This window comes from Microcaecilia unicolor, chromosome 5 (genome assembly GCF_901765095.1).
Source record: "Microcaecilia unicolor chromosome 5, aMicUni1.1, whole genome shotgun sequence".
NCBI lineage: Eukaryota > Metazoa > Chordata > Amphibia > Gymnophiona > Siphonopidae > Microcaecilia > Microcaecilia unicolor.
This window is the reverse complement of record NC_044035.1, coordinates 325,562,540-325,586,357: the sequence shown is the minus strand read 5'-3', so window position 1 is coordinate 325,586,357 and position 23,818 is coordinate 325,562,540. Positions and strand designations below refer to the sequence as shown.

The 23,818-nt window shown below is 42.6% G+C and overlaps 1 protein-coding gene across 5 annotated transcripts in view; it reads left to right on the top strand.

Annotated features, from left to right (window-relative positions):
• Positions 1-23,818, top strand: part of LOC115470863 (fatty acyl-CoA hydrolase precursor, medium chain-like) — an 82,771-nt gene that overhangs the window by 6,418 nt on the left and 52,535 nt on the right. For 2 of the 5 annotated variants that reach the window (XM_030204455.1, XM_030204454.1), the window contains exon 3: positions 19,368-19,572. In XM_030204455.1, the coding sequence (XP_030060315.1) occupies positions 19,368-19,572 (205 nt within the window). Of the gene's footprint in view, positions 1-6,719; positions 6,744-7,336; positions 7,424-19,367; positions 19,573-23,818 lie in introns of those variants that run through there. The other 3 variants (XM_030204453.1, XM_030204452.1, XM_030204451.1) reach the window with 3 other exon arrangements.

Below are 23,818 nucleotides of genomic sequence, written 5' to 3'. Positions count from 1 at the left end.
TACGTCTAGTAGCACTATAGGAACGATAAGTAGTAGTAGTAGTTGTCTTTGGGATTCCGGAATCTTGCAACTCTTTAGGATTCTGGAATCTTTCTACTGTTTGGCATTCTGCACAGAATATTGCTTCTCTGTGTCCTTATCCCTTATTTGTCCTGTTTGTCTGTCCTAATTAGATTGTAAGCTCTGTTGAGCAGGGACTGTCTCTTCATGTTCAAGTGTACAGCGCTGCGTACGTCTAGTAGTGCTATAGAAATAAGTAGTAGTAGTAGTAGTATTTCTAGTCGCATTAAATCTGACCGCCTTATATACTAATTTACCGCAAAAATCAGCGTTACAATTTATTGAATAGACTTTGAATATTATGTAGCTTTCACAGCAAAAGGTAGATTAGTTATTTAAAAAAAAAAACTCCTGTTAATTATACAATTTTTGATAGTTTTTTTTCTTTTTTTCAATAGAGTTCAGTTATGATCAAATTTTCCCAGGTACTCTGAATAAGTTCCTGGGAGAATTTGATCATAATTGGACTCTATTGAAAAAAAAAAAAAGAAAAAATTATTACATTAGCCCTGTAAGGTACTGGTAGCCAGTGTAGCTTTTGCAGGAAGGGTGTGATGTGGTCATGCCACTTGCAGCCTTCTATCGGTTGTGCTGCAGCATTCTGAATTAGTTGGAGTTGATACAAACTCTTTTTGGTTTGGCCAGTGTACAGGGCATTACAGTAGTCTCGTCGTGATGTTATCATGGCATGGACCACTCTGGTCAGACTTGTCTTTTCAATATATGGAGAGAGATTTCGTAGTTGCCTTTGGTGATAAAGACAGTCTTAGAAGGGTGTTTGAATTTGTAGGATCAAAGTGAATGATGAGTCTATCAGTATCCCACGATTCCTGACCTGTGATTTTAGGGGGACTTCATACTTCCCAAAAGGTATTTTGAAGTTGGTTATCTGTCCACTTGTGTTTTGGTACCCAAAGAATCTGTTTTATTTGGGTTCAGGCCATTGGCGTAGCTATGTGGGGCCTGGGCCCCCGTAGATTTGGCCCTGGCCCCCCTGCCGACGATCCCCTTTAACCCCCCTCCCGCCACCAACCCTCCCCCTGCCACCGCATCAGCTACCTTGTTTGCTGGCGGAGGTCCCCGAACCCCGCCAGCTGAAGAGTCTTCTTCAGCGCCGGAGTAGCGCCTTCGTTCAACGAAGTTCCTGGTGTGATCAGCTGTTTTTGACGCTTTACATCCTGTGCGGGGCTACATGCACAGTGCAGGACGTAAGGCATCAGAAACAGCTGATCACACCAGGAACTTCGTTGAACGAAGGCGCTACTCCGGCGCTGAAGAAGACTCTCTTCGGCTAGTGGGGTTCGGGGACCCCCGCCAGCAAACAAGGTAGCTATTGCGGCGGCAGGGCGGGAGCGGGGGTTCCAGGGGGTTCGTCGGCAGGGGGGTCCAATGTGGCGGCAGCTGGGGGGGGCCGCTAAACAGTGCCCCCCATCTAGGGCTCTGGCCCCCCTTCCGGTGAGGTCTGGCTATACCCCTGGTTCAGGCAAAGTTTGTTGTTGTTTGCCCTTTTCAGTTTACTCAGAGCTAGATCTGGTTCAGTGGGTATGCATAGTTGTACATCATTAGCATAGATATAGAATTTTGTGTCCATTGACTGAAACAGCTCAGCCAGAGGCTTGAGGTAGATATGAAATAAAATGGGAGACAGTATGGGTTCCTGTGGCACCCCACAGTCCAGTGCCCAAGGTAATGATGTGCTGTTGCTGAACAGAACTGATTGTTGTCTATCTGACAAACAGGATTTGAACCAAGTAAATACTGTGCCACTGATACCTGTTTGTTCTGCCAGTCTTGTAAGCATGATATGATCCATGGTGTCGAAAGCTGCTGAGAAATCGAGCAACACTAGTATCGAGGCAGATCCCCTGTCACACTTCCTGTGAAGATCATCAAGAAGTGACACAAGAACTGTCTCTGTTCCGTACCCAGGTCTGAAGCCAGATTGACATGGGTCTAGCTATTGCTTTCAATTAGCCGTTGACTGCAGACTGTCCTTTCTATAAGTTTTGCCAGGAAAGGATTATTAGAGACTGATCGAAAGGTTTTGAGCTTGACCTGGTCCAGTGAGGGGGCTGCCAACAACACTAAAAAGACCACAACTCTTTTTAGTGTTGTTGGCAGCTTCCCTTCCATGAGAAAGGAGTTAAAAATTTTAGTGGACCCTTCAGTGAGGCCTGTGCTCGCTCGTTGTACAATCTTTGTTGGGTAGGGATCAAGCAGGCAAATTATAGGCCATAGACCTTTCAGGATATTTTCAAGAGCTTCCTCTGTGATCTGGTTGAATGAGTCCCAGATGGCTCATATGGAGATGTAAATAGGGTTGAGATACCTAGATCAGTCAGATGAAAGTAGAAAATTAAGGTCCTCAAAGAAATTACTTCAAGCAAATACTCTTAATGACTTCAAGAGGAAAAGGCCTCGAGAAACCCCTTGACACATAGAAAAGTCAATAGGGGGGCTGGTTTTCCTCATCATCGGCCAGAAAAACCTCTGTGTGAAATCTTTTATCTTGGCTAAACAGTAATTAAACAAACTTAGCTCAATAAAAAGTCGATCTCTGTGTTCCCTTTGTTGATGTTGACCATGATCAACGGCGGCCAGCGTTTCGAATTCGCATGTTCTGCTTCAGGATCACTGGACAAATCTAGAATCAAAAAGAGAACAAATAGAAAAATGTATAATCTTGTCTATAGGTTAGCTAGACAGCGTACTTAGGTCCACTCAATTCTAACGGCGGATATCACAGAGACAGCCCCTAGAAAAAATGGCGCAGCCAATTCAGACCAAGAATGTGCATATGTTACTAGCCCATGATACCCTTCTAAGATAAGATAAGTACTGTTTTGTAGTATTGATTATTGCATCTGTTGTTATGTATTCATATATGAAGGCCCTTGGTACGCCACTGGATAGCAACTCCAATAACTGGAACATGAGGACCGTGCCAAGCAGACTTTTATGGTCCATGTCTCACAAATGACAAGACGAATTTGGAAAGACTGGCGTGGGTGTCGACGGCAACACCATTAGTTGGAATATAATGACAGAGCCAGGCAGACTTCTACAGTCTATGTCCCAGAAATGCCAAAGAAAGACCATTATCACATTCATTGTTGGTTTAATCATGAAGTAATCGTTTATCGTTTATTTTCTATACCGTTTCTTAATTGCAATTGCATACACAAACCAGAACGGTTTACATTTTTTAAAAATACACAAAACTTTAAAATAACCTACAGGAACTCCATTTCTTTGACAGGAAAGCACGGCAAACCAAAAGCATCCATTCTGAGAATAAAACAACAATAAAACAATCCATTCATAATAAATTTATATCAACAAACATATGTTTTTTTCTGCATATACATTCTGCCCCTGTTTCCCTTTTTTCATCCCAGATTACTTTCAAACGTATTTTGGAATAGGTATGTTTTTAGAAGTTTACGAAACTTAACATACGACTCTTCTAATCTGATAATTTTTGGAAGGCAATTCCAGAGAGCAGGAGCTACATAGAAAAAAGCTGAATGTCTAGTAAATTCCCATCTAGCCTTTTTTGGTGATGGAATTATTAACCTGTTATCATTTAATGATAGAAGTGTTCGTATAGGTGTATAGAGCAGAATGACATTCGCTAAGTATTGAAGAGTCAATAAATGTAAAGCATTAAAAGTAAAAGTAAGAATTTTAAATTTTATTCTGGCTTCCACTGGAAGCCAGTGGAGATGATATAAAAGAGGTGTGATCCTGTCATATCTTGTGGCTCTGCAAATAATGCAAGCTGCAGCGTTCTGTATCGTCTGCAGCCGTTTTATATTGATCTTAGTAAGTCCTGCATAGACGATATTACAATAATCCAGACGTGTTGTAATATATGCATGTGTTAAAGTACATAATGAGGATTTATCAACAGAATTTCTAATAGAGCGCAATTTTCGCAGGTGATAAAATGATTTCTTTACTGTTTCTGGTATTTGTTTATTAAACATTAAACCTGAGTCAATAATGACTCCTAGATACCTAAAAGATTTCACCGTTGGTATTTGTTTATCGAATAGTGTAGGTATTACAGAGGGAATTGTTTCACAACCTGTAATCCAGGATGCGACAGTCTTTTCAGGATTTAATATCAAATGATGGTCTTTGAGCCAGCTTGCCACCTCTGCAAGACAATTTTGAAGTTGTTTTAAATTAATCTCTAATGGTTTTACATAATGAATCAAAAGAAAGTCATCTGCGTATGAGTAGAAACTAATACCAAAAGTTTGTTTAAGTAATGCCAAAGGACTAGTGTATATATTAAATAAAGTTGGTGATAACACTGAACCTTGTGGTACCCCACAAGAAATAGGATAGCATTTTCAGATAGAAACGTTTTGTATTACCTTAAACGACCGATTTGTCAGAAATGACGTAAACCAGTCATAAATCGTACCTGTGATACCAATTTCCTTTAAGCGATGTAATAGTAAATCATGGTCAATAAGATCAAATGCTGCTGATAAGTCGAGCGAGACAGCTAGTGCAATATAACCCTGTTCCAGTCTAGCGCGTATTTCACTTAGGAACGAGGTTATTACCATCTCTGTACTGTATCCCTTTCTGAAGCCCAATTGTCTTGGATGTAAGATATTTTTTGTTTCTATATAAGATTGTAATTGGGTGAACACAACTTTTTCTAATACTTTTGATAAAAATGGGAGATTTGACACCGGACGATAATTTCCAGGAGAATATGGATCTAAAGAAGATTTTTTTTTTTTTTTTAAGGTGGGCTTTATCAGGGCCTCTTTAGCACTGTTGGAACTTCATGTTCTGTAAGACTTTTTATAATGATTATGTATAAATGACTGTGAACTTTTAATGATGAACTTTTAAACCAATTAGATGGTATTGGATCTAATCCTATATAATAGTTCTCTTCCAACATTCTGAGGCTACCTGGAACCGTGGATCATGTTGGAGTAGATAATAGTGATGTCACACAACCCACACCAGATTGGCCAATAGAAGGGAGAGGGGCGGAGCCACAATACAGGGAGCAGCGAATCAGCACAACACGGGGAATGCACAGCAGCAGGAACAGAAACCTCTCTCACACAGTCACTCTCTCAAACATACACACTCAGAGGAAAACCTTGCTAGCGCCCGTTTCCTTTCAAACAGAAACGGGCCTTTTTTTTACTAGTATACTATCTATAAGTTGATGTGATATTAGACAATAGTTTTTGAAAAGATAATAATGAGGGAAATTCAAATTGATGCCATACTCCTTCTAGTGTGTTTATCATAGCTATCTCTTCAACATTTATGGCCTTACTAAACTGAGATCTTAAATTATCAGTTAATAAAGTGTTACTGTTGGGCAGACTGGATGGAGCATTCTGGTCTTTATCTGTTGTCATTTACTAATGCCCAGATTATCAAAAGCCCTCTAAAATACCAAACAGCGCTCTAAAATAGCGCCGGAACAGCACGGGGCTTTACCGCACCGATGATCAGAGATAATTGCATGCAAATTTAAGCAGCGCAATTTATCTGTGCTCATGGGGTAGAAGCGTGGGAGAATTGTGCCCGAGCATGCGCTCAAAAATACAAAACCAAAAACTATGTGCTAATAGTACGGGTAAATAGCACCGCACCACTCCAAACACACATGGACATAAGAAATTAGTTGTTTATTTAAATATATGCCACTTTAGATCACAAACTGTAATCTGGAAGAGGGCCCTCAGAATAAACCACCACTTTTAAGGCAATATCATTTATTTGTTGCCCGGTGGAATAGCGCTTCTATCATAGGGCTTCCTCTTGTGTGTATGTGTACGTGCTATTGCCACAATACCAAAGTGCTTAACAAAATACATAAACAGTGCTCATGCAAAACGTGAACTTATCTTTAAGACGATTACTTGCTGCTTTATCTTTCTTTCTTTTGTTGCTTATTTTTTCTTTTTCTCTTTTTTTCACTCACTCAAAAAGAGCACCTTCATTTCATTCAACTTCCGGGTCTCACAAACATAAGCTTCCCCTAATTTCGCCCCAGCTCGGAGCTGGCATAGGGTTTGTTGCGGCCAGCGACCCAATCTTTGGCGTGCTGGACGCTGATCATTGGGGATGAATGCGTTAAGCCACATTGAGCCTGCAAAGAGGTGGGAAAATGTGGGATACAAATGCAATAAATAAATTAGCATGCATTTGGAGGCTACTTGCACTAAGAGCCCTGGAGCGTGTTGTTTCACGCGCTCAAGGGCTCTGATCATGGGGCGGTAGCAAATGCTGGCGCTAACAGCCTCTAGCGCCGGCTCATGAGGGTATAAATTACTATGTTAAATGCTCTCAAATGCAAATGCATCTCTGGAGATTAAAGGCGTGAATGAGAAGGAAGTGGCAGTCTGGAATTACTTTAAAGGCTATTGTGTCTGAGAGACGATAGAAAACCTGTAACTAGAAGGCAGAAACCTGTTCCATGTCCTAGGCACCAGAAGGGAGTGCCAAAATCCCTGAGAGGTTGTGTGATTTATGGACAAACGACATTGCTGCTCCCATCACCAACACCTTCCTGGAAAAGGCAAAGTCGAAAAGGGAAAAGTGCACTGAAGGCAAAAGGACCTGCTTCCTTTCAAGATCCAGAGACTCTAAGCAGAAGCAGTTCTCTTCTAAAGCTGTCCCTGCCTGGGTAGGTCAGTACTGGCAAACTAAAAGACAGATTACTCACTGAGGCGCCTTAAAAAATTTAGAGCAGGCAAACTGGATTGTACAAATGTAAACCTATGATGATTTTATTTATGCTTCTACAGAAAATCAGGAGATACATTACAGCACGTGCTCTAACAAAGGAAGATAAATGTATAGAAATATATTTCCAGTTACATTAGGTGAACAAATGAAAATATTGTTCATGTTTCTACCCTTGCTTTGAATTTTCACAGTGGAGTTGCATAGAAGGGAATATGGGATCCAAGAACAGAGAGGTTGTCTAAAAGATCATGCACAGCCTTGAACATTGAGAGGAAAGAGCTGAGATTCAGCCAGTAATCCAGGAGAGGGATAGCAGCTGTCCCTTGCTTTGCACAAAAGTGAGGGAGTATGAAATATTACAATTTAACAGAGTGGGACTGGGATTCCTTTTCAATCTGATCTAAGAGAGAGTTTAAGATAGTATAGCTCAGCCCATGAATTCCAGCTTTCCTTCTTTTGCTGTTTCACTATAGTGTAAGTCTTCACATGTAACTCTTCCCAACTATTGCAACAAACTCAATCATGTTTTCTCTAGAGATCTGAAGAATGGCTGCTAGTGCCAGGGGTTTACTGCTTGTCTGCCTGATTTCTGACATTTGGTTCACCACTTTCTCAGCAACTGGTAAGATCAAAACAACTTTCCATCTTTCATATTTAAAAATTCTGAAGAGTTTGATTGGCACAAAATTGCAGCTAGGGTGTTTATTCACTATTTTTGTGCATATGCTTCCATGTATCCAGGGTGAGTGAATCCATTCAGAGAGGATTAAGACATATGCAAATTAGACACCTACCTGGGGCCCAAATTTTTTTTTTTTTTTTTTTTGGGGGGGGGGGTCCTGTCAGATGTGCTCAGGATGCAGGAGGCTAGGATTTCCAACTGTCTGGATTTTTTCAAGATTCTGAGAGTTGACGCGGCCTCACGAGACTTCAACTCTCAGCGGCCATTTTGAATCCCGAGCCCGTCACAGCAACAGGATGCAGGGCAAGGACAGAGCTCCGGGCAGGAAAGAGGGGGCTCTTTCCTGCCCCGAAGAGGTCACTAGACCACCAGGGCAGTAGATAGTAAGTAAGGGGAGGGGAGGTGATGGGAGCAGGGGAGGGGAATATATGAACCGGGGGCAGGACATGTGTCCTCTTTTTGAGAGGACAAAATATGGTAACCCTAGTGAGGGCAGTCCCATAGAAATGACGCTTCCCTTTGAAATCTGGGCTGGAATGGTGAGGTTCATTGGTACAAATGTACCTGTGCACATCCTAAGTGAAGGGAAGTTTTCAGCCCAGGATGTTTAACTATTAAATTACCCGGTACTTGGGCAGATTCCTTTCAACACTATCCTAATACTGCCTCTACTCAGCCTATATTCTTTCAGAAGCATTTTTTTACAAAGCTAAAATATTTCATTTTGCTTTTTCCATTTGTAAACCTATTTTCATGTTCAAAGCTGTTGATTATGGTAAATACTTATCATAGTATTTTTCGGATTTACACACACACACAGCTTCAGCGTTAGCAAAAATAAGAATAAGTTCCCTTTTTATGGTAACAGCAATTAATATTAACTTCTTATCTTCATCTCTCTCTCTCTTACACACCCCAGAATAACCACAGCTCAGTCTCTTTTAAAGATGTAGTAAAAACATCCTTTTACTCACAGTTTGTGGTTAGAAAGAGAAAATACATCTTGCATGTATATGCAGGCAGGCTTAGATAAACATATAACAGTATGTTTAGTTTATCAACTTTTTACATGTGCTCAGATTACAATGCATTCTATCAAGCATGTCCTCTCAGGTTATGAAAAAGAAAAACAAGAGAGAGCTCATGTGTGGCCAAAAGGCATTATACAATCCTTAACCACACCCACAGGAAATACATGGTTGTGACCTCACCAGGAAAGTGACATTAGAGGTCACAGGGTAATCTTAGAGAAATTACTGGACAGATAATACATGAAAAATACAAAACATATTCTAACAAAAACTTTGTAAATTTAAATCTTGGACCCATTGCCCTTAAATCTCACTCTTGGAATCTCTGGTTTCAGAGGCAATAGAGAGTGAATATATGATGTGCTGCTCCCATATTTGCAACCCTCACGGGGCAAACCCATTTTTGGGCTGTGGATTGGCCTGATTTAGTTTGTGCCAGCTTCCTTGGGTACCACAGTGATCGGACTGTCTTCTTGATAGCTCGGTTTTGGTCCGAGATCTCGGGGAGAGCGGCTGTCCATCGTTGCTTCATCGCCAGCGTGTCAGTGAGACAGCTGGGGGCCCGATTGCATCGGCAGTGCGGTTGTAGGTGCCAGAGAGCGGGGTCCGGTTTAGCGCAATGCAGGGAGCCTGTTTGACTGTTGATCCGCACTTCCCTGGCGCCTATATGCCCCGATTCTTCACCAGCCTTTCCAACGGGCCACTGGCGTCTCCCGCACTGTGGGACCTCTTTCAGTGTGCTCCGCCAGCATCGATTTCTGCTCTTCTTTGCCTCCAGGCCGTGGTCGTCACCTACGCTGCTTGTTCCCGGCATCTGTCACTACGAGTCAAAACCTTCTCGGCTTTGCTGCTGGACCGGGGTGGTCATCCTCGGCGATGTTGGCTGCTAGTCATCTGCGGCTGCTTTGTGTTTGGAGAGTGCTGCACGTTGAAGGGGCCCTGTTTCCTCTTGGATCGCCGATTCCAGCCATTAGCCACCGCCTGCATCCCTGTCCTGTTCGCAGGATCTGATTACCTGCCTTAATGTGTCTCAACGAGTCAAGACCTGATTTTGGACTTCTTACTTTCTCTTCTTTTTGCTTTCTTTTCCCTGCCTACTTATTTGTTTAAATATTGTATTTATATTCCCTTCCCTTCTTCATCTGTTCCTTCTAACCTCTCTACTGTCATTATAATTGTTTCATTAGTTCATTGTAAGCCACTTTGAGGCTGCTTTATGTGGAAAAAAGCGGGGTATAAATGATCTAAATAAATAAAATAAATATTTAATAGGAAAATTATTTGTATAGACAGCACTGTTTACTGGGGCTTACCCCCTCCCCTCCCCGTTTACAGTTGCAGGCCCTGTTTACAGTTGCGTTGCCCTTTGGTTCCACTGTGGTTCCATTGAGGGGGTTTTTAACCTCTTTCTCGAGATACTACCTGTTCCTCTGATCCCATCCCCACTTACCTACTTCAGACTGTCTCTCCTACTATTATCCCTGTCATCTGTCACATCCTTAATCTTTCACTCTCCACTGCAACTGTTCCTACGACCTTCAAACACGCTATTGTCACTCTACTCCTTAAAAAAACCCTCACTTGACCCTACTTGTCCCTCCAACTGTCGCCCCATCTCCCTTCTCCTCTCCAAATTACTTGAATGCGTTGTTCACCGCCGTTGTCTTGACTTTCTCTCTTCTCAACCTATTCTTGACCCACTTCAATCCGGATTTCGCCCTCTTCACTCTACTGAAACTGCACTTACTAAAGTCTCTAACGATCTGCTTCTGGCTAAATCCAGAGGTCTCTATTCCATCATCATCCTTCTTGACCTATCTGCTGCTTTCGACACTGTTGACCACACCTTACTCCTCGATACGCTATCCTCGCTTGGATTTCAGGGCCATGTTCTTTCCTGGTTCTCTTCCTACCTCTCTCCGTACTTTCAGTGTTCACTCTGGTGGATCCTCTTCAACTTCCCTCCCACTTTCAGTCAGTGTGCTTCAGGGTTATGTCCTTGGACCACTCCTTTTCTCCATCTATACCTCTTCCCTTGGTGCCCTGATCTCATCCCATGGTTTCCACTACCATCTTTACACTGATGACTCTCAGATCTACATCTCCACCCCTGAAATCTCAACCTTAATCCAGGACAAAATCTCTGCCTGTTTGTCTGACATTGCTGCCTGGATGTCTCAACGCCATCTCAAATTAAACATGGCTAAAATTGAACTTCTGATTTTTCCCCCTAAACCCTCCTCCCCTCTTCCCCCATTCTCTATCTCTGTTAATGGCTCCCTTATCCTCCCTGTCTCCTCGGCTCGTAACCTTGGCGTCATCTTCGATTCCTCTCTCTCCTTCTCTGCTCATATTCAACAAATCGCCAAAACCTGTCGCTTCTTTATCTTCAACATTAGCAAAATTCGCCCCTTCCTTTCTAAACACGCCACCAAAACCCTTATTCACACCCTTGTTACTTCTCGCTTGGACTATTGCAATTTACTTCTCACTGGTCTTCCGCTCAATTATCTTTCTCCTCTCCAATCTGTCCAGAATTCTGCAGCTCAACTTATTTTCCACCAGAATCGTTATGCCCACACTAGCCCACTCTTCAAGTCACTTCACTGGCTGCCTGTCCGCTTCCGTATACAGTTCAAACTCCTCTTACTGACCTTTAAATGCATCCACTCCATGACCCCTCACTACCTCTACTCTCTCATTTCTCCCTACATTCCTCCCTGTGAACTCCGCTCTCTGAACAAATCTCTCTTGTCGTCCCCCTTCTCCTCCACCGTTAACTCCAGACTTCGTTCCTTTTATCTTGCAGCACCTTATGCCTGGAACCGTCTTCCTGAACCCATACGTCTAGCTCCATCTCTTCCTGTCTTTAAATCTATGCTGAAAGCCCACCTTTTCACTACTGCCTTTGGCTCCTAACCGCTACTCATCTGCCCTCCTCCTCCTCCCCTGTTCTTCTTTACCCTGTAATTCCCTTGCCCATAATGTCTTGTCTGTCTGTTTTTACGTAGATTGTAAGCTCTTTGAGCAGGGACTGTCTCTCTATGTCAAGTGTTCAGCGCTGCGTGCATCTGGTAGTGCTATATAAATGCTACTATTAGTAGTAGTAGTATAGATACTCTTTCATAGAGCTCTCTCTCCTTTAGGCTCTTTCCTTAGAGTAAGTCCCTTATTTATTTATTTTATTGCATTTGTATTGCACATTTTCCCACCTATTTGCGGGCTCAGTGTGGCTTACAATACATTGTAAATAATGGAAATACGATTTGTTACAAATCAGTTATGGATTACATTGTGAGAAGTTAAGCAAAGTCAAAGTATCATTAGGGAATAGGACAAGGAAATGGGACAGTGGAAAGAGACAACGGGAAATTGATTGGGTAATAGAACATTTGCAAAAGAACATTCGGTATAACATTTTCTGTAAGTTAAGGTATAAATGTGATAAAATTACGGGGGTGCCTTCTCCCTTAGGTTGCTGTAAAAGGCATTTTTCTTTTGTTTCTCCCTGAGTTTACAGCTTTGCTGCTCAGCAGTGCTGAGATCTGGCCCTCTCCTTGCCTCTGAGTTGGCTGGGTCCGGACTCCATTTTGCAATAGGCACAGTTCTTACAGGCAGCTGAATTGTAGACTGGATTCTCTTTGTGTATTGGGAGAATTGCAATAAAGAAGATTTGCCTAAGAATTGAGAGTCCAGTGGTAAAGTTTTCTACTTGGGGAGGAGGAGGTTTAACTGTGATGTCATACTGGTCAGTAACACTGGACAGTAGCACTGGGCACTGACCTGGTCAGTGGCATATGACTTGCCCAACTTCCCTGGTTCTGAGCCCACCGCTGCAGAGCTGCCAAGTTACCCAGCTCCAGTGCAGGAGGGAGACTTTTTGGCCAGTCCTGTTTTTGAACTTATATCCCAAGTCGGTGTTCTTTTTGTAGTCTCTGATATCATCAGTTGAAATCAGCACTTCAGGTCCCATAATGTACCAGGATAGAGTTGAAGAAATCCAGGACTGGCTCAGAATTTCTCTCTTGGAACTGAGTAACTTGGCAGCTCTCCAGCTCTAACCATTCAAAGCATGTTCTTGCATAGTCTCCATGCTCACTCACAAACTATTACTGCTATCATACCCACAGCTAGGCTCTGCACTTTTCCCTGCTACTTCTGGAGAGGTGAAATGATGGTGAGGGGTGGGGTTCCTGGAAGGGGGGCCCATAAATATATGTTTGCCTAGGGCCCAATATAGTGTTGATCCAGCCCTGAATGCATTTTTTTTTATATTATTTATTTATTCATTTATTCAATGTATTACAAGAAACATCTTGTATAGAAAAGTATCTGATAAGAAAAATATTTAACATCAAAAAAGATAAGAAAATTCATATTTTCAAAAGGTAACTGATACGCAAGTCTATAAATTTCGGATCCAAGATTTAGGAAATCTACAGGAGAAAACAACAGTAGGAAAATATACGGGATAATGCAAACACTACTACGTGGAGTTAATTCTTATTCTTTAACGCTTATCCATTTTTGCTGAGGCTATAAGTGCTGATACATGTGCAGGTTCTGTAAATACATATTTCTTCTCCCTAAGTCTTACTATGCACTTGCAGGGGTACCTTAAAAAAAAGGTACCCCCCCCCCACCCAAGTGCAGAATTTCAGGCTTAAGGAGCAAGAATTGTTTCCTCTGTCGTCTAGTCCCCTTAGAGACATCATTACTACTACTACTACTATTTAGCATTTCTATAGCGCTACAAGGCATACGCAGCGCTGCACAAACATAGAAGAAAGACAGTCCCTGCTCAAAGAGCTTACAATCTAATAGACAAAAAATAAATAAAGTAGGCAAATCAAATCAATTAATTTGAACGGGAAGGAAGAGAGGAGGGTAGGTGGAGGCGAGTGGTTACAAGTGGTTACGAGTCAAAAGCAATGTTAAAGAGGTGGGCTTTCAGTCTAGATTTAAAGGTGGCCAAGGATGGGGCAAGACGTAGGGGCTCAGGAAGTTTATTCCAGGCGTAGGGTGAAATAATGAAATAATAATACTTTAAAACCTAAAAAAGATTTATCTTTATTACGGATCATACGGAAGATCCAATTTTTATCTGGCAATAATGCAACTGTCGCCACCAAAGTAGCGGCTGTTGCAAGTTCAGTGTCAGAAGTCTCAAGCAAAAGAGAAACAGCTGTCGGATTTTCGGATTGATTCAGGTCCTTCCCAGGGATGTAATATGCCAAGGTAAATGGTGGTAAATTCTGCTCTGGTATAGTCAAAACTTCTCGCATATAACGTTTCAACATCTCAAGAGGACCAACATTCTGTACTCTAGGAAAATTGACAAATCTCAGGTTATGGTTTTTAGTGTAATTATCAAACATTTCAATTTTCGCCCTGAGATTTGTCAAGCCCTGAATGCATTTAAAATCCTTGGCAGTCTTGAGTAATTCATGCCCCGGTTATCAGAGGATTCTGTGCATAGGTGAAACACGTGAGGTCTTACAAACAGCAAGCAGGGCGTTAGCTAACATAAACTGTGGGGTGAGTTAGGTTCATGTAACACAAGTTCAGCATAGTGGGAGCGGCTAGATTGCCTAATAGAAAAACCAGCCCAAGGAGGCCAAACCAATCCATGAACTAGCACTGTCTCAGGGCAGGTGATTACGTCCTTCAAATGATAGAATTAATTATGGACTGAACATGGGACAAGCACAGATTCAGCCAAGAAATGAATTCTGTGTGGGAGAGGTCCAGATCCTGATATTTTGAATTAGGTTTCAGAATAGTTTACACTGAAGAGTTATTAATGTAACCAGTGGAAGAAATTTTTTTTAAATATATTTAGTACCTGGCGTTTGGGAGCTGTGGGGAAGTTCTAGGCTGGATTTTTGTGTCAGGGGGTGGGTCTGTCATGGGATTGCGACACTCGTGCATGTTGCACAATTTTAATTACATATGCCCTAAAGGTTGCTGGGAGTGCAGGAGGTATTTGAGCGCGTCTTTGGTTGCCATGGTAACGGTAAAACGGCGTGAATTCTGGCACATGTGCAGTACACTCAAAGGAGACTTGCACTGACTCCTTAAAGTTTTAAAAGAATCCAAAATGTGTTTTGAAAGGGATTGCATGCATTTTAAGATTAGAGTTCAGATGCTAGAAGCTTTTCTTTATTAGCTGTAAGGTTTTTGAAGCTTGGAATTCATGCAAATGAGTCCATTTTTGGAGTGTTTCAGTTTGGGCATGTGAGGGTTAATTTTCATGGAAATATTTTTAGGGTAAACATTAGAACATGGCTATGACCTTAACTATGAAGTTTGAGTCCAAATCGAAGGTTTGATGTCTTGTTTTTATCCTAAAATGTCTAATAGAATTTCTGTATGGAAATATGGTCTCAAATAGAGATTCCTGATTGGCTGCACTACTCCTGTTAGGGTTTCTGCTTGGTGACAGTTAAAGAGAGCAAGGGAAGATCCAGATGAGGGAAGACCTGTTTCCTTGTGTGTCTGGGTGTATGAGGTTTGTGAGGAAGGAATAACTGACAAACTATGAGTGTAACAATAAAGGACTGATTGAGGATATACTGTGTGAAAGTAGTAAGGGTATAAGAGGTTTGTACTGTAAGTTAAGCAGTTCTGATTTCTTTCCTGGGAAGGGAAGAGCTGCTGTTTCATAGGCTTTAACTGAGATATTGATATTATTTAAGGTGAAAGATAATTAGAACACTGTTTAAAGATATCTTACTTTGAAAAGTGCTGAAAAGCCATAGAGATTAATGGTCCTTCAAGAAGCTGATGTGATGGTAACAGGAATTGATATAATTTCTAAAGGATATCTTCTGAATTGATAAAATATTTTAGAAAGAAATCATTAGAAACTAATAGTTGGAATCTGCAGTCTGCACTAAACAGACTAGATAATCATCTGAGATTGGAGCTAAGTGAATTCAGTCTGACTGTGTGTGTGTGTGTGTGTGTGTGTGTGTGTGTGTGTGTGTGTGTGTGTGTGTGTGTGTGTGTGTGTGTGTGTGTGTGTGTGAGTCAATGACATGATCAGTGGTGAACTGTGAATTCAGCAACTGCTCTCTTTATAGTCAGGGAAAAGATTGAATGTTTATTAGGTTAAGTTAGGAGATCAGATTCAGATGATTTTATTTTTATTTATTTTGCTTACTAGGAAAAAATGCCCGTTTCTGAGTGCAATGAAACGGGCGCTAGCAAGGGGCCCCCTCCCTCCGTCCCTCGGAGCTACTTGAGTTACTTGTTCGGGGTTCGCGTTCGCCTCGCGTTTCGGCCCTCGAGTGTTATAGCTCCGCCCTCGATGTCGTGACGTTTTGATGCGAGGGCAGTGCAGACACTCCAGGGCACACCGGATATCTCGGGCGCCTCAACTTCCGTGGAGGCTTCAGAACGTTCGGGTTGCCTTTTATATAGAGAGATATTAGAATCCAGTTCAGGTTCCAGTAACAGGCAGGCTTACATTAAAGTACACACACTGCAGGGAGGTAGACTCTCTCCTTTCATTTTCTTTATAGTATAAGTTTAGGAAGAAGACAAAGTGAAGACAACAAAGACAGAAGAATTGATCCCAAGGTCAAGAAAACAGGAATCCAGCTAAGTACTGCAGGAGAATGAGGATAATTGGACTCTAAGCTGAGAGACACACTTTGCATTCACAAAGTATATACATACTTACTTTTAGGAACTGATGACCTGAGAAAAGGAAAATTAGAAAATAGTTAAAACATTTCTTGGACATATAATCGGTTTGAAATAATAGTAGTAAATAAATCAGAAAGAGAAAAGAACTGTAATTGCTCAAGAAGAAAAAGTATTAGGGAAATTTATGTAAGTTATGTAATACTAGTAAAAAAGGCCCGTTTCTGACACAAATGAAACGGGCGCTAGCAAGGTTTTCCTCGGAGTGTGTATGTTTGGGAGAGTGTATGTGAGAGTGACTGTTTGAGAGTCAGAGTGAAAGTGTGAGTGTGTGAGAGAGAGAGTGAGTCTGGGTGTGAGTGTGTTTGTGAGAGAGTGTGTGTGTGAGAATGAGAGTGTGTGCAAGTGTGTATGTGAGACACAGTGTGAGAGAGAGTGTGTGTGTGTGGGCGAGAGAGAGAGTGTGTGTGAGACACAGATTCTCTGTGAGAGTGAGTGTATGAGACCAAGCGAGTGTGTGAGTGACTGTGTGGCACATAGAGAGTGAATGTGATACAGTGTGAGACAGAGTGTGTGAGAGTGAGAGTCAGAAAGACATTGTATATGAGAGAGAGAGTGTGAGCCCTGCCCTCCCAATCCATGGCCATCTGTCCCCTGCCCCTCCATTCATCCTTTTCCAGCAATTCCCCTCTCTCCCTGAGCCCTGCCCTCCCAATCCATGCCCATCCATGCTCCTCTGTCCCCTGCCCCCTCCATTCATCCCTTTCCAGCAATTCCCTCTCTCCCTGAGCCCTGCCCTCCCAATCCATGGCCATCCATGTTACTCTGTCACCTGCCCCCTCCATTCATCCCTATCCAGCAATTCCCCTCTCTGCCTGAGCCCTGCCCTGCAATCCATATCCATCCATGCCCATCTGCCCCCTCCATTCATCCCTATCCAGCAATTCCCCTCTCCCTGAGTCCTGCCCTTCCAATCCATGCCCATCCATGCTCCTCTGTCACCTGGCCCCTCCATTCATCCCTATCCAGCAATTCCCCTCTCTCCCTGAGGCCTGCCCTGCAATCCATATCCATCCATGCACATCTGTCCCCTCTATTCATCCCTATCCAGCAATTTCCCTCTCTCCCTGAGTCCTGCCCTCCAAATCCATGCCCATCCATGCTCCTCTGTCCCCTGCCCCCTCCATTCATCCCTTTCCAGCAATTCCCCTCTCTCCCTGAGCCCTGCCCTCCCAATCCATGCCCATCCATGCTCCTCTGTCCCCTGCCGTCTCCATTCATCCTTTTCCAGCAAGTCCCCTCTCTCCCTTCCATGAACCCCCCTCGCATCCATGCTCCTCTCTCTCCCATGTCCCAGCCTGGCCCTCCCTCTTCTCCCCCCCCCCCCCTTCACATCCATGCTGTCGCATCCATGCATCCCTTTTTGTTTTTTTTCTTCTTTTTAAATTTACCTCCGTGGCGGTTCCGGCAGCTAAGCGTCAGGGAAGGAGGCGGCGCTCCCGACGTCTAGCTTTCCCTTCGCTGTGTTCCGCCTTCTTTTGACGTCATCCTTGACGTCAGAAGAAGGCGGAACACAGCGAAGGGAAGGCTAGACGTCGGGAGCTCCGCCTCCTTCCCTGACGCTTCGCTGCCGGATTTGTTTGGTTTTTTTTTCCGCCCTTGACGTCATGACGTTTGACGCGAGGGCGGGGCAGAGACGGCTGGCTGGCTTGAAGGCTTCACACCATGAATCCACGAACCCTTCAGCCTGGGAGTGACGTCAGATGGCTTCATGGCTTCAGAACGTTGTCCTCAGAACGTTGAGGGTGTGTTTTATTATATTAGATGTAATACCTACCTGTGATTGTAAGTAATTCTGTTGATTCCTATAGAAGGAAAACAAATATTTTAGAGTGTAGTAGCTGGATTCAGTAGGGACTTTAAACACTGATAATATTTTTAACATTCAAGCTTTAAAACCACTGGTATTATTGATCATAGATTACTAAGTGCAATATTTGCACTAAAATAAATAATATATTTATTTTTACCAGAGTTTGTGCTTTTGAATTAATGTAAATCAAATTGATTCTATTTACAGAAATCAATACTTATCTTTAATGTATTCATCCAGTAACACCTTTCTCAGGATGATGTTGTTTATGTTCACTTTGCCTTTTTGTGAGCTACGCACAGTAAACCTCGGCTCACACGACTATATAATTGAACTGTGTGTTGTTCGCAGAACAGGCAGGTGACATAAATATTCTCTGTCAGATAAATATTTGCATCTTTGGTGTTTTTCTGGCTCAGGGTATCCTTTTTTCATGTTCTGTCTTGTATTTCTTTCTTTCTTTTTTTTTGTTTTTGATTCTCTCTCTCTCTCTCTCTCTCTCTCTCTCTCTCTCTCTCTCTCTGGTGGCTTTCTCGAATTTGAATTTCAGTTATAATTTCTTGCATTTTCCAAATCCAAATTTAAGGTGGAATAACTCATTCGGGTACTTGAGTTACTCCTCTGCCCATGGAAATTCACGATCTAAATTGTACCTGAGGCAACAAAAGGCAAAGTGACTTGCCCAAACCACCCACATTGTTGTTAATCAGAACAAAGTTACCCAAGTTGTTTTGCTTTGATTGATGACCTCAGAAAATTCACTTAGAGAGGTTTGTGTCTGCTTTCCATGCTGTTTGTTTTTTTTTTTTTAATATGGTGCACAGTTTTGATTATGCAAACATTGTGTTCCCAAGTTCTGCGTGTGGGAAAGACTGAAAGTGAAATGCTGGTCTGCACATGAAAATAGCTTTTCTTTTATTACCCTACTTCAATATGAGCTCAGAGCCTGACACTGGGAAGACTCAAGTATTATTTCAGGAATCAGCAGATGATCTTGACAGTATTTCTCTGGCATCTTTTTTTTGCTTCTATGTTTCAAAGTCTTGTGATCCTTTGCCAAAATTCACAACCCTAGTGGACAGTTAGATTGTTAGATTGTCAATCATATTGTAATTTATGGGCAAGCCTAAAATTATACCAACAGTTCTGAAGTGGCAGAGAAAGTGTCAATGTATTTATTAACCTCTAACAACACTCTTAAGCTTATGGAGGGCATGTGCTGTTTTGAAATCTGCCCTGCCTGTATACAAGTAACAGTGAATGCTTTCTTCCATGACACATGCACCCGTGCTATTCTTCCTTTTAATGTTGTTGGCAATTTCTTACAAAGGGCAAAAGGTTTCCCAGCCCACTGTGGTCACCAAATACGGAAAAGTACAAGGAAAACTCCTCAGTGTAAATGGCACAGACAGACGCGTCGAAGCTTACCTTGGGATTCCATTCGCAAAACCACCAGTTGGACCGTTGAGATTTTCTCCCCCACAGCCTGCTGAGCCCTGGAATGGTGTTAGAAATGCTACCTCTGACCCTCCAATGTAAGACCTTTATATATTTATGTTTTCTTAGTGAATCACTGATCAGTATTATATATTTATACAGTATAATGTATGTTTTTCATATGGAAGAATGTTAGACATTTGTTAATTTCAACCATCCTCACATTCTTCTGATTGTCATTCCCCTCTAGTGCCAGCCAGGGTTGCCATATAAAAAAAAAAATTCCCACCCAAAACAGCCCAAAAACCGCACACACCCCCGCCCTCGCCGTCATCACCCCCCTCCCGCCCAATACGTCGGCAAACCCTGCCCAAAACGTCACAAACCCCGCCTCTGTCACCATTAGCCCCACCCCCCGCCGGCCGAAAAACCGCCCCAAAACCCGCACAAAAAAAACAAAACCAGCCCAAAAAACCGCAACCCGCCGCAGGCAAAAGTTTCCCGTGGCGGGTTGCGGAAAACCGCCCATCTGGCAACCCTGGTGCCAGCCCAACAGTTAAGACAAATTTAGACGGTTGTCTAGGGCAACAGCCTCTGGGGGCAGCAAAGAGCAGCTACTGCCAAAGCAAAACAATAGATCCTGACAACCACTCAAGTTCAAAGAACCATCAGCCTGTATTTCAACCTGCAGGAAGGGGTCAGCAAAGAGCAGCTGCAGTCAAAGCAAAGCAATAGATCCTGACAGCCACACACATTCAATGAACCATCAAAACATACTTTTAACCTGAGGAAAGAATGAGTAATTTTCGAATAATCCATTTGCCTTATGAATGACATTTGGCAATTGCCCTCATTTTGTGTGTGTGTGTGTGTGAGAGAGAGAGAGAATATTAGATAGATAGATAGATAGATAGATAGATAGATAGATAGATAGATAGATAGATAGATATAGGATTGTTCTGGGAGTGATGGTTTGGTATGATTATGATTGTTGAGTTTAATTATCAAATCTTGGAGAGGGGATAGGAAAATAAAAAGTTTGAGAGGGGGTGAAAGACTTAAATTTCACCTAGGAGGCCTGCAGTTGCTCTGCATCTCTCTCTACATGGTAATGTAGAGATAAGTCCAATGAGCTCGACCATCTGTCACCGTTTGTCTGCTCTGAAACACTGATTAAATTTAATGTCTTTTCTGACACCAGATATGGCAAATCAACTCAAATTCCTAATGTTGCAGTTTTTACTAGAATTAAAGAGTGCAATTTTCAACAAGCCGGTGTCCAGTTAAAGTGAGCCAGCAGATATAACCAGATAAGACCAAGCATGAAATGTAGCTGGTTGACGTTATCCACGCATATGTAGCTTTAGGACAGTTGTTTGGATGGAGACCACCAATATTCAGCACTATCCAGCTAAACTAAACCCGCACGCCTACAACACCTAAAGCATCGCTGCTCCTTAACTGGATACATTTTCCTGGTCACTGGGGGATCTCTTAAAATCAAAAGATTAGTCAGGGTAACTCCTGAACCCCAAACCATCTTCTGAATATCTGAGAACAGATTTTGACCTGTGGATTTTATTGCTGATAAAAGAAAATTTGGAGAAATCTTTATTCTTTGGCATGTGAAAGAGGAGAGGGTGAATTCCCTTATGGGCTTTTGATACGCAAACACATGTGGAACCCTTTAAGTTTTGTTTTTTTATAGCATTCATTTTTAATCCACTGTGTTCATCCCTTGCCATTATGAATTCCGAACAAAAGAAAAATTTCTGTAAATGACCAATCAAGAAGAAAATCTCACTAAATGGCACAGGAAATGTTACAGTTTACAAGGGATTGTATTATATGTGCACTAGAACAATATGCATGCATTTCTGATTTTACAATTCAAATCATGCATTTGTAATCCCTTGTTAGGTTGGGATTACTGAAGGAGTGAGCCCTGGTAGAGAGTCACTGGCAGGTCCCTGGGTGGGAGGACTAAAATGCGAAAAGATAGTGCCCAAGAGGGGGTGAGTGATAGTTCTGGGAGGAGTTAAAGGAGATAAAAGAATTAGAGCAGGACACTGTCCTTGGTTACCTAAAGGTCTTTGGTTCCCTGCAAGCCCCTGCCAAGTGACCCAAAGAAGGAGAAGGGGGATCCTGAAATGTCACATTAAGAATGGGCTAATATCAAGGGTCATTTGTTGTCTCATTTACAACAACTAGAGAAGGAGCCAGATCTTCAAGTGGATTGGGGAGTCTGGCCCGTGAGCAGGGCTTGGGATAGGAAGAAGCCTGCCCAAGGCCGGGGTGCTGATCTATGAGGTACGTACACCCATGGAAGGAGGACAGCCATAAGGGATCTGTGCCTGGTGGTAACGGAGTGCATCTGGAGGAGGAGGAACTAGCACTGGGGTTACATCTGGTTGCCGGATAGGCATGAGTGGAGAATCTGTAGCCCTGGGAAGAAACATCTCTGTAAATATTCCTGAGAAATACAGTGGTAAAGGTGCTCCCCATGGAACGACAGAAGTCTGACATTGAGTAATAAAGAAGCTTATATCATTGACTGAATCAAGAGTTAATAGTTGCCAAAGTTACAGTAAAAGAGTTGGCGTTTGTTATTAAGCTTCCCGGTGTGTCGCGTGGTTCCTGAATTGGAGAGCTGAGTGGAAACCAAAAACTGAAACAGTGTCTCCCAAACCCCCAAATCCCTATTCTGGACCATTACCCACCCCGGCTCAACTGTGAGGAGACTGGATGGAAGTGTGGGGTACGAGTGGCCTGAGAGCGTAGAGTTTGAAGAAATGTGTGAGTTTGTGTTTGTGGCCGGGTCCGGAGCTAATATCGGGTGAGGCCCGGGTTACACATACTTAAGAAAAAAATAGACACTGGCATGTACACTTGCTCTGGGGAAGGCATACGTGTCCACTTGAGGTTTGCACAGAGGGGCCAATGGGCTTATCTCTATGATATTAAAAACCACTTCAGAATTTAGACAAAAATAAGTGTTTTTTTGCTCTTTTATTTTTATTGGGGCCCTTTTACTAAAGCTCAGCTACACTAATGGAATTAGTTCACACTAAGAACTAAATTTTATAAATGGCGCCTAAAAAATCGGCGACCAAAAAAAAGCGCTTAGAGCTGTTCTATAAATGGCACTTAAAGTTAGGCATCGTTTAAAGAATAGCGCTTAGCACCAGGAACTGTGACTACATTTAGGCACGACCAATGAAACCTTGGTGCTAATCCACGCGGATCCCCATTATCCTATAAAAATGCAAATAAATTAAAGGAATGCCCTCAATCCTCCCACGGCTGTGCCCCCTTTATTGGACTTGTGCGGATCGCATGCATAAATTTACATGCATAAATTTTAATTAAATCCAATTAGCACCAATCATTGCTTGTTAAAATCTGAATTATTGGCACTAATTGTCTAATTATTCAATTAAATTGCATGCATAATTTTTAGCAAATTTTATAGAATTTGGGGGTAAATGCTGTGCATTCCTTTGTATACCTGTAGGCCAAGTGGTGCTAAATGTGTGCTAAAAGTACATAAATAATGCCACACTGGGAAAAGACCAAAGGTCCATCGAGCCCAGCATCCTGTCCACGACAGCGGCCAATCCAGGCCAAGGGCACCTAGCAAGCTTCCCAAATGTACAAACATTCTATACATGTTATTCCTGGAATTGTGGATTTTTCCCAAGTCCATTTAGTAGTGGTTTATGGATTTGTCCTTTAGGAAACCATCTAACCCCTTTTTAAACTCTGCTAAGCTAACCGCCTTCACCACGTTCTCCGGCAACGAATTCCAGAGTTTATGTGTTGGGTGAAGAAATATTTTCTCCGATTTGTTTTAAATTTACTACACTGTAGTTTCATCACATGCCCCCTAGTCCTAGTATTTTTGGAAAGCGTGAACAGACGCTTCACATCCACCTATTGTCCATTAGTGCACTAAGGCGCCCTTTTACAAAGCGGCGGTACGGGTACTGCCGCTATGTCGCACGCCAATCTGACACTACCACCGGGCTACCGCAGTAGCCAGGCGATAGTGACTTCCCCTACCGCACGCCATTTCTAGATCTGAAAGAAAACTTATTTTTTCAGCGCTGGGGGCTTACCTGATGATAATCAGGCAGCCCTGCGCACTGCCTAGTTACCGCTGGATTAGCACAGGATCCCTTCCCGCCCTTAATAAGCAGTGGTAAGGGCTCCCCTGGGAAATGGCCTTAGCAAAGTTATTTTTAAAAAAATAACTTTCACCGGGTGGCTCTAAAAGGGGACCTCGTTGCATGGCAAACCTGTGCGCCGACGTCGCTTCGGGGCCCCTTTTACTGCCACTTGGTA